This window comes from Phaethon lepturus, unplaced genomic scaffold, assembly GCF_000687285.1.
Source record: "Phaethon lepturus isolate BGI_N335 unplaced genomic scaffold, ASM68728v1 scaffold56068, whole genome shotgun sequence".
Taxonomy (NCBI): domain Eukaryota; kingdom Metazoa; phylum Chordata; class Aves; order Phaethontiformes; family Phaethontidae; genus Phaethon; species Phaethon lepturus.
The window spans coordinates 27,691-39,235 of NW_010556611.1; the positions used below are offsets into that span (position 1 = coordinate 27,691).

Here is an 11,545-nt window from a genome sequence, read left to right on the forward strand (position 1 = left end):
CTATTTTGAGCAAAGAGATCACAACTAAATCACGTACTCGGTTCAGTAAAACAAATTCTCACTCTTGCAACGGGAAGGTAGTATAAAATCTCAGCAAAAGTTACCTTGAGTTTTATTTAATTGAAGCTTTTAAGCACTATTTGGTATCTTGAGTAAGACAATTCAGCCAAAAGCAAATGCTTTCAAGGAGACCAACAGTTAACTTTAGGAGCCAAGAGTACTACTGTATAGCCCTCTGGTGCCAGGTATGAAACTCGCCTTCTCCCGTGCATGTGTTCAGGCGCAGGCTGCCCATGCTGTCTGCGTGCAGTCCGTAACTCTTCTGCAGTTCCAGTGCTGGCTTTTCCTTCCGTCTAGCAAGAGCGTCCCTTCTTACCACCGTACTAACACACAGTCTCCATTTTCTATTGAGTAAAACTGCAAAGGCTTTAAGTCATTGTCTAGTTCAACTTCTTTTCCTTCCAGCTAGAGTAAGAAAGGAAAAAAACCTGATCAGACTGAAATCTGTTCATGTAAACCAAATATAGATCGGGCAGTTGCAGTCAGGGAGGCTCTGTTGTATTACGAGAATAAAATTAGGTCCTGAATTACAGCATGAAGACTGCCCTCCTTAAGTGAAATCAATTTCAGTAGGTAGTATTTTTGAACATGCTACTGACCTTTAGCAGCATGAAGTATTTTACTATTGGGTTACCCATTTTTAACTCACTTTAGAACTTTCGTAGGACAGTTTCAGTTCTGAACCAGGAATTTTAAGTAGGCGATACAGCAATCCTTTGACCCTCTGAATAGTCATAGACTCTGTCAAGGGGAATGAAAGAAAAGTTATTAGAAAAACGCTGCTACCACTGAGCTGTAGCAAAGTACTAGTGGCTCAACTATACTTGCCAATAGCAACAAGTGAAAGGCTGTATTGCTGCAGTAATGTCTCTTGCACCTGAAACTGTACCTGCTGGTATCCAACTGAAAATTGTTTAATCTCTGGTGGATAGGACAGGATATGCTACTACAGTTAAAGCGCTTTGATCCCATATATCAAATTAAAGTGTTACAGCTTCATAATTTACCTTTTTTGAGTTTGTATTTACTATGTGCTCAACTAAGTGACCTTTGGGACACGTACCAGTCAGGTCCTGACTACTGGCATCTGTTCCCTGAAGTTTTCATTACCAGGAATTGTCTTTTCCTGGCACAAATAAATGCATGTCACTGTGGAACTAGTGCCATTCTTTGAAATGGTATTGCATTAATTGGTCCCAAACAAATTGCCAGCAGAGTTGTAGAGTGGTTTATAATTATGAAGTCAGTTACACAAAGGGATATTTTTTTGTAATGAATCTTGAATGAGTAAATTTAGTTTGTTCTAGAGGCAATACCTGCGTTTGCAATAGACATACTCAGTATTTTGGTTGAACCTTCACTTCTTTTCAAGCTTTATCTAAAGGCACAGCAATAGTGAGTTATTCCTGTAATACCACACATTGTACTTAGACAAATATTTTTCTATCAAACATTTTTGTAAAAGCTGTATCTATCTGATTTTATGCAACTTGTGATAATAAATGTGATTTTTATTTTAGAGTAAAGCTTGAGTAAGTCTTTTCTCTCAAACTCCATTCGGACATGTCTTTCCAAAACATCAGTTTGATTTAGAACGAAGTCTATTCATTGTAGTCTGACCCCAGGCACTAAAACTTTGAGACAAATTTGATACAGGTCAGAATTAGATTTTTAACTTAACAGATACTAGACCTCAATATGTAGAACTGCAGATGATGTAGTTGGCTCTTACAACTTCATGTTCTTGTTACTTGGTTAAACACATCCACCAGATTTCACACCACCTAATTAGCTGTTGATTGCCTCAGACACATTAATCATGAAACTGGCTCTAGAGGTCATGAGACAAGCATCAACTTTGTCTTCAAGCTGGACTGAAAGTCAGTATGAAGGTCAGAAAAATAATGACTTTTTCAACCAATTTTTACCTTTGCTATTTCCTTATATGGTAGAGTCTTCAGGGAAGAATCTTCAGGAACTGACAAAGCTCACAGAATGGTGGCTGCCATGCTTTAATACAGTTAGTTATTTGAAAAGGAAGCTACAAGTCAACTGCTTAAACAAGAGCCAAGACTTCTTACCTGGTAGCTTCTTCTCTACTGGCTTCTGTTCAGGTTTCTCAGGACACTTAATCGTCAAAGCTTAAGGAAGAACGGTGAGGCATTAGTGAGTGAATGTCAAGCCCTGTTCTGTCAGGAGTACACAGTCTTTCTAATGTGTTTTTTAACAAATTGTTTCCCCTAGCTCAGCCTGATCTTCAAACAAAAAAATCAGGTTGTAGGCTGTGTCTGAGCAGCTAAAATAGCACTTGGTCATTCTCTGAAAAATTAAAAGTAATTTTATTAAAATAATCAAGTTTTTGTTTGGTAAATTAGGGAAAAATATTTTAAAAGTGGCTCCCCTAATGCTTAACATGTTTTTTTGGTCAAAAGGAGTATTTACCTAAAATTGCTTAATTTCTAGTTAATTTTTTAAAACAGCCTGCAGTAGCATGGAAACTGCCTACACAGTTTAAAGGAGGTTTTTGACCCTCACTATCTCATAAGCACCGTACAAGCGCATTTTAAGGAAGTTATTAGCCTCATTCTTTTAAAGATATTAAAAAACTCATCCTTAAAAAAGGTTTCAATTATGTCTAGATTAGAATCCAACTAGATTCCTTGTTATAGTTAGTCTTCCACCTAAATGCATTTGAATGTAATGCCTTAAAATACTATTTTGCCCATGGAGTAAAAAAAGGTTCAGTTCTTCTATTAACTGGGAAACAAAGCTAAGTAAGTGAATTTTTAAGTCTGGGACATAATTGAGTTTAAATACGTAGACAGCCCCAAATACCACAGCTATCCATATTTTTCTTGACAGTTGTAAAGTTAAACAGTTATAAAAAAAAAGTTAATCAGAAAACGGTTCAGCTATTGAGGTTAAAAATCTCAAATGTTACCTGTAGAGAAGCCATTCGCAGTGTCAGAATGGAGTATTGATTACCTCTATTCTCCATTAAGCCAAATTATTTTCTTAATTAAGACTTGGGTTGAGTACACAGAAGCAGGTATCTAGTCAAACTCATTGATGCTGTTTGGAGTAGAATTACAAGCTGCAACTCTGAGACATCTTAAAGGCTTTTGAACCTTTTGTTCTCCATATACATCCAGGAAACACTAAGCTCGTAAAATATTTTAAATGCATAAAGAACAATTTTGACCATTTCTGGCCTCTTACTCAGAAGCTGATTTTTCAGAGTCAAAGGCTGTCGTCCCTTCAGTTCTCCTTCTTCAGGTGCACCATATTCTGTGTGAAGGAAAGCGCACACAGATATGAACCCTTCAAAACACACCGGCGGCCCTATGAGCACTGCGGTGTTGGATCAGCAGCTAGGATACGGAGTGGGGAGCGCGGTGGGCTGCCATAAGGCTACCCGCTGCCACCACCAGCCTCGAGCAACTGCTACAGCCCCTTAGGAGGGTGCACAGGCACCTAGGATGGGGTGGAGCAGGGGCCAGGCACGCAGAGGTGCTGCTTAGCATCCCCGCTTTAAAAGCGCCCCAGGTGGAGACAGGCGCTGCCTGCGAGAGTGCTCTACTATGTTGCATGCAGGCCTGCCAGCGGCAGTAGGAGCACATGGGAAAGCAGCCAGGGGAAGGGCAGCAAACTGAAGTGACCCCGAACTAGCGCTGCCACAACACCAGAAGCGAGGAAGTGCTAATTTTACTGTACATGTACTTACTAAGACAAAGCAATGGGTATCTGGGATGGGCAGCAAGAAATTCTTCACTTGGTTTGTTTTTGTCTGGGTCCCAACTCCCACCAGCTGCTAACCAGTCATTTCCAAATATTTTGCGATAATCAAGCTCAGCTCCTTTTCTTTCAGAGGAATGGTGCGTAATATAATTATACAACTTCCCAGAGAAGAAAGTCTAATTAATGACACTGACTCCTGGCTCGTACCTAAGTGTGCGGTATGTTCTAATGCTACCAAAAAAATCTTACAAACCCTCTCCAAGTACTGACTGATCCATATATTCAGTACATTTTGAAGCTATTGAGAATCTTACACCCCATAGCTCCATGTACTGAACCAGTCTATATATGAATATCTAAGCAAAGACATTGCTATAGACAATGACACAAGTATGTTTTTTGTAGCTATGGAACAGATGCTGCTTCTGCTCTCTTTTTTATGACCAACATGTGCTGAAAGGTTGATTTGGTTTAGACAATGCCATCTTCCTATTACAGAAGGCAAATACTTGTGTTACAGTCACTGAAACACGTTTAACTGTGCTGCTTTTTCCTTTTTCTGGCCAGTGTATGGTTTTTGTTAACAAACAGTCCTGCAACTTCAACACGACTCAGGCACTTGAAAAACAAGCCAACCACCATTCCTCCATCTTGTCCTAGTCCCCACTGAGTCAGCAGCATTCACAAACGGCTGGATCTGGCAGCCCTACTGTGTGCCCCATGGACTGGGCAATGGAACAGCCGGCACTTCACTTTTTTCCTGCACCCAATCAAACAGCAATCAAAAGAAACTGAAAACAATTCCTCTGGCAATGATCTAAAAGCCATTTTTCCTTAGATTCCTGCAATTTTTTGAAATATCATGTACCTCAGACTTGTTCAAAACTTCCAGTTGACTTATCTTGGCAATAATTAGCTGTCTCAGGGTCTCTGGGTTCTTCTCTGTGTCCATGAAAGGGTTGTTGTGGCACTGCAGTGACCTCAAGCTTGGCAGTTTATCAAGCTCATTGATAGATGACCACTGAAATGGAAGGGAACAGTCTTTCAAGGAAACATAAAACATACTTAATTTCAGAACAATACACAGTAACGTTGACTTTTCCTGTACAGTGACTGTGATGGAGACTATTCTTTTGGTCAAGCAGAGCCAGTGCTTTCATCCTGTTCATTTAGCTAAGGAACGAAATGCATTTCATTTAATTACGTAAAAAACGCCCCAAACAAACGAGGAACTACTCAGCAGTTTAGATGGTTAGAATTCTGCGAGAGGAATTATGAGGTAGCAGAGCAATATGGCTAGCTACCATAAACATGTTTAACCGAGACATTAAGAAATGTTTTTAAATTATGCCTCTGTGTTAATCAAGTATTCAATAGTTGCCTCAGGATCTTACACATACAATCAAAGAAATTTTAAAAAAGCAAATTGCAAGTTACTCTTAAAGATACACATATTTACAAAATGTGAAACTATCACAATCATCTAACCTACCTGTGATATTTTATTGTCATTTATTGCAAGGCGTTTTAGTGAAGGAAACATTTTAGTCTTGCATCCTAGGAAAAAAGAGTATATTTACAAGACAATATTGAAAAAGACAAAAGTGAAAAATTTTAACAGACAGAGTTACAAAGCTATAAATAAATTACTTCCTTTACATACCAAATCCAGCATCAGGAAAGTGTATAGAAGATATTCCAGTGTTTCTGAGTATTAGCTGTTCTAACCTGAAATTTAATAGATACAATGATTACTGTACGTGGCACGGGAAGTTTTTTGTAAAAAAAATACTACCTCTTTTTTTTCTTTTTTAAGCAGAGGTCTAATAAACTTCTGACATGGTGCATAATCACTAACAAATGAACAGCAACTTCACAGACAGTACCCAGACTTCAGCAGACTGTTCAGGGAATACATTTTTCACAGTGCAAGTGCAATAATTTCAAGTTTTAAAAATGGCTCCTGGATTTAAATGGTGTGATTTTCCAAATAATATTTTTTTTTAATAGCTTGTGGCTATTTAAAACTATGGCTGCTATTTTGGAGTACAGTGCAAGATAATGATACAGCATATTAGCAAAATTATCGTATTAGTCCCACCATTTTCCAGTCACCGTAACTGAAGTGCTTTGAAAAGGAAGGGACACACCCCTGCTTTCCCTGGCCGGTAACCCCAAAGCAAGGTATCGCAGCTCAAGCCTGCAACTATCAGAAAGACGCTGCTATTGAGAGTGCTGTAAACCAGAGGAGTCTGTGTAAGGGGCCGTACCACAGACATCCTTCTGAGAAAGTGGAAATACATTTACCCAATGCAGTATGAGGATTGTACTGTTTGGTAGGGCTTTGGTTTGGGTTTTGTTTGTTTGTTTGGGTTTGGTGTATTTGTTTTGTTTTAAATTTTGAAGCACAGCTCTTTCAAAGCCTTCAAGCCACCCCAAAAAGCAGTGAAACGTCCAAAAGAGGGTGCTTATGAAGAGGACGTGCCACACACTTCTACCAGTACAGTAACAACAGTAACCTTCCCTATAGTTAATAATCAAGAGCAGGTAACAGGGAAGAATTGCCACCACGCTTTTTTACCTCCCTCCAACCCCTCTTTGCTTTCCTTTCTTTACAAAGGACAAATAAGTAGCCAGCACGGGTGTAAGCTGCTCATGGAAAGAGTCCACCACCAGGGACCTTTAGTGTGTCAGCCTTGGGAGTGACACCTTCCAACAAACTGCCCAACGGCTTTCTGCAGGCTCAAGTGACCCTGAGATGTTGGCTGTGCAGCTACTGATGAACTTGCATGACACGGTCAGAAAACTGCGCATAAGAAGCCACTTCCATAGCTCCTTTGCTTTGCCACTCCACACAAACTCTACAGTCCTGTCATCTTGGGTAAAACCCTGTACATACTAGTATATAAAGAACTTAGTAACGTGATAAATCACTGCAGTTTCGTAAGTGTATCATAAAAACCTAATAACATACAGCTTAAGAACGTCACTATACAATGAAAATAAGACTACATTCTGTGATACATTAACATAGCTCAATTAATTCAGCTACTCTCCTCAAGAGGGCAAAACGCCTCTATTTCAAGATTCCATAAACCTTTCATGCAACATCAATACTACCATATTTCAGACAACAAAGACTATGGAGATGAATACCCAGGACAAAGAATTTCCAGCAAATTTGTTTAACAGCTACCTGGGGAGATGTGCTATTAGATGCAGCTGATTTCCATCCAGTAACTGGTTGTCTGAAAGGTCTAGCAACTTCAGGGTCTGCAGGACATTACCAGGCCTGCCACATTGAAACAAAACAAAACAAACAGAAAAGCAGAACATTTAAAAGTTATTTGCTAATGAAAACACTAACTTTCTAAGTATATAAATTGCATGCAAATAATTGTCTAAGTTTCAAAATACATCACATGAGGTTTGCATCATTTATTTTAGAGTTATGTCATGGTGATGTAAACATGACAGGAATGTAACTTTATTTGCTATATAACTTTGCAGTACATCAGTCACAAACAACTGACTTACGTCACTCATCTTACCTTTCCAAAACTGTAATATTATTAGAAGTAAGGTACAACTCTTCAAGTGCTGTCCATCCTGGAGCACAAAGAAGAACCTAAGAGCGAAACTTCATTTAATATAATAAAGGTTGGGAAAAATTATTCCAGAAATTACACTTCATGCAGATTTCTTCAGAACATGTTCAGAACAAGCCACAGTTCTCAAAACCAGACAAACAAGTAGTATGGATTGCCCTCCCTTCCTTCCAGCTGGCTCTTTTTTCCTGTGTCTTCATCTCCCAGCACAGATGACATCAAAGGGGCTCTGCATAGTCACCAGACTTACGGTTCCAGGCTAACAGCGACCCTACCTCAGACTGTGTGACCCGGAAATTGAATTTCTTTTATTCAATAGGGTTGGAGTGATCAGATTTGCCCTATGAGGAGGTGAGGAAATGGCAGTATATACTCGACTGCTAACAGTTTTGGAACTTCTGCACATCTCATCAGGCCTGACAGACTTTTAAAATGTCGTAATTTATCAGAGCTTGAAGGCTTCTCTGTCAGAGGACTGTGCCAGCACATGAAACCACTAAAAACCACGAACTGCATTAAGTCAGCACATATCCTGAAATTTTCAAGCACTCTAAACAAAACCAAATTAGTTCAAAAAGGCTACAAATAGAACAAAGATACATTTGTTTTAAATCTTATATCCTGAAATTAGTAAAAATTATTATTTTACTTTATAAAGACTTATTTTTTGCAAACATCTACAGCAGATAACACAATTTTAAAAAATAAGCACTTATTACAAAGCAATAGAAATTGCTGGCATAAAACCCTGCTTTGTATGCAGTTGTGACAGTGCCAAAAATTTGCAGTTTTAGCAAATGGAGTTCCAAAAGCACTGGGACTGACGGTTTTCTACAGATTTGTGCCTCATCTTTTTCGCTGAGGGTTTCTTTGTGTGTATTCTCCAGAGTCAAATTAAGTGTAATCGCATGCTGCTCCTCCTTCCTTAGTCAGGAAACTTAAGAGGGGCTCTTTCCTCCATCTATATTTCTATTTTCTTGGAACTTCTAAGTAAGAAATTATTTTTAAGCCCCCACCTCTTTTCAAAACATGTTTGAAATTGGTTAGCAGATTCAAAGTTTTTGAGATGCAAAAACACAGACACACACCTGCACAGCATAACTGCCTAAAGCTTGTTTTTACAGGAGGTTACAAAGGTTGCAAAGCAGTGCAGTTCAGAGAAATAGGAAAATATTAACACTGAGATCTCGTCAAGTGGCAGCATATGATTTGGGGTGCAACTGCTTACACCTAAAAATCTGAAACATCATCCTGCTGCCATATCTGCAACACATGGAAACTTAGCAACTCAGAACAACTTTTCCTGCTCCAGAGCAAAAGCAGGAAGCACTGGTATTTTCTCTCTTTAATTTGGATAGTGTTTCTCTACCTCAACAAAACAGACGTAACAAAATAGTTTATCTACTAGTGATCAGGAAGCATGAAAAGCAGCCGCAGAGTCAACAGAAATTAGGTGCATGTTCACTACAGAGAACCTTTGGGGGACTCCCCCACAAAAGCCCTGCAGTGTGACAGATGGAATAGGAAAACTGCACAAAACTGAAGTATGGGAAGACTCTTCAATAGACTGACCAAATGGCTAGAAAATTGCCAAAAGTAGACAACAGCCACATCACAATTCTAGGAAACTTGATTCGACAAATTTTCAACTATTGCTTAAAACAGCTTCCATACAGAAACAAACGTTCACAGATCTGATGCCAAGTTAACACCTGGGGAAGACCAGGGGCTTGTTGTGGACAGCTGGTGGGGAGGTTGGGACAAATAGCCAGTGGAATAGCCACTGCTGATCAAAAAAAGAAAAATGGAAATCCAAGAAATAAAGACAACAAGAAACAATCGTCACCATGTAAGTCCATGATGTTCCTATATTTTTAGTCTCTTTATCCCAGCAAGCAAATAATATAAATGGGAAAGGCACAAAGAAGCTTAGTAAGAATCATCAAAGCTGTGAAACAGAGGATAGCTGTTCTCAGATATTTGCATATAAAATATTGGGAATTATTAAATGAAATTATCAGGCGGCAAGATCAAAAACCAAAAAGGGTGTTTTTTCATACATGACATAATTAAACTGATGTTAAAAGATGTGGGTATCAAAACTTTCAAATGGGTTCTTAATACAGTTAGATAAATCATGAAACAAAGAATGCACAAAGATTAATTAAATACAGATATATAGCCTCCAGCTCAGGAAGCCCCAGAATTCCAGATTACTTGATAAGAAGCTCTTACCGTATGTTTGCCCTTTGCCTAGAATTTTTCCCAACTACCTGCTACTTGCCAGTGTCAGAAACATGATCCTGCACCTCTGCTCTAACCCAGATTTTTCTTTTACCCTGTATAATAGCGGATGATTTTATAAGTGTAAGATCTTAGTTTGAAAACAGAATGATAAATACAACATTATGATCCAAATGCTGACTAAGAAAAAAGGTTTTTTGAGCTATAAATATGAATTCATTACTCTCAAATGCATTAATTCAATTTCTAAGTCAATGGTTTCTAACTGTAAGATATTTTACAGGACATCTTTACACCCTGAAGGTTATATGCTATATTTTGAACAATCAATTGACAATTATACAGTAATAAGCTCTTAATTAATAGAAATCTCAGATGTATTTAGATATATGCACATAATATACTAATGAAAGAACTTTTTAGAAAACTGATGCTGAAGGCATGTAAATCATAGAATCTTTAAGTTGGAAAAGACCTTTAAGATCTTTGAGCCCAACTGTATATTTCGAGTTACACATAATGGCGTGAGTTAACCATGTTCCTCTCCTGTGAAAAATATTTCAAAATAGAAGAATAAATGAAAAAACCCACAAGTCTTCTCTTCTTCTTTAAAACTATCCCCTGCCACACATTCTTACATATGGCAGTAAGTTATTTTGAAATGCTGTTCACCATTAAATTGTTTTAATTTTAATTAAAACATTTCTAGGATTTTCAGACTTTGCTTATATCCCCATTGACAGTCACTGTATTTCTCTTTTGCCTGGATCGTATTCATTATTATTTTCTATTAAAAAGTTGACTTCTCAAAGTAACTTCCCATATAGCTTAAGCAGTAGTATTTTCAAGTGGTTTGTTCATAGTGCATTAATGTCAGGTAAGTCCCTTTATTCTTTCCTTTTTGTTTGGCTGCCCTGGAACACCACTTTTAAGCACAGGCTTATGTCTCTCCACTTAGAAGGGAATGAATCGAACAAATGTCAATGTTATAAAGAAAGATTTCTGAACCAAAAATGGGTTTACAGTCTATGATGAATCATCACCTAGAGCAGAGTTTCAAAAACAAATGCAAAAGCTACACAATTTTAAACTGCTGTAACTAACCTGGGGCTTCTCTCTGAAACTTAGTCACCCCTGGAGAACTCTAATCTGCCTGAAGCAACGGCTACAACCAACCTTTCGGCCACCCTGGTATGGAGGAGAGCTGCTGGCAGCTGCCAACATTTTAAACATCACAATGCACAGATTTACTCTGATGACCACTAGACAACATTTAAAGTGTTTGTAGCCACTTAATTCTTCCATTCACTTCACCATTCATATTGCTGCTGTTATGGAAGGATTATCAACTGTGCTGGCATAAATCCCACTAATGGTTTAAAAGCACAGTGAATGGACACTAAACAAAAATATAGCAATGACCATCCTCTAGCCCTGCTGCAAGAGAAGAGAATGAACAAGTTTATTTCTATTTAACTCAAACCCCAGTTTTGGTAAGTGTTCTATTACTGGATAGTAGCTGGCAGCAAAAATGTGAAAAGTCTAGGAATTTCACAATGCAGTACATACAAAATCTGCCCCTGAGAAATCCAATAATGCGCTGGAATTTACAAGCCATTATAAAACACATGTCACTACTGAGATGTGCTTCATAAACCCCATCTCTGAAAAACGGCCCACTGCTAACATATTGGACAGCAGGACCTCATTCTTATTAAGACATCGTATTAGGGGAGAGTCATTTAAATGCTTGCATGTTTCAGTCCTGGAAACAAGTCAGAGCTCTGTTTATCTGTGCTGTATCTGTGTCACATATAACCAGGTATCATGTATTTCAAGAATTGTCACTATGTGCAAAGGTACTAAGCCGGTCTCCTGCTGACGGAAAGGAATGC

At 38.4% G+C, this 11,545-nt stretch overlaps 1 protein-coding gene across 1 annotated transcript in view; it reads right to left on the minus strand.

The window, feature by feature from the left end:
• Window positions 1-372: 372 nt before the first annotated feature.
• The window catches only part of TBCE (tubulin folding cofactor E), a 26,540-nt gene continuing 15,367 nt past the window's right edge, over window positions 373-11,545 (minus strand). Inside the window, exons 7-16 of the mRNA XM_010292508.1 lie at window positions 7,350-7,426; window positions 6,995-7,090; window positions 5,462-5,526; window positions 5,291-5,355; window positions 4,667-4,819; window positions 3,785-3,956; window positions 3,280-3,348; window positions 2,142-2,201; window positions 710-801; window positions 373-465 (exon numbers count right to left, since the gene is read on the minus strand). Coding sequence (XP_010290810.1) covers window positions 373-465; window positions 710-801; window positions 2,142-2,201; window positions 3,280-3,348; window positions 3,785-3,956; window positions 4,667-4,819; window positions 5,291-5,355; window positions 5,462-5,526; window positions 6,995-7,090; window positions 7,350-7,426 — 942 coding nt within the window. The remainder of the gene's footprint in view (window positions 466-709; window positions 802-2,141; window positions 2,202-3,279; window positions 3,349-3,784; window positions 3,957-4,666; window positions 4,820-5,290; window positions 5,356-5,461; window positions 5,527-6,994; window positions 7,091-7,349; window positions 7,427-11,545) is intronic.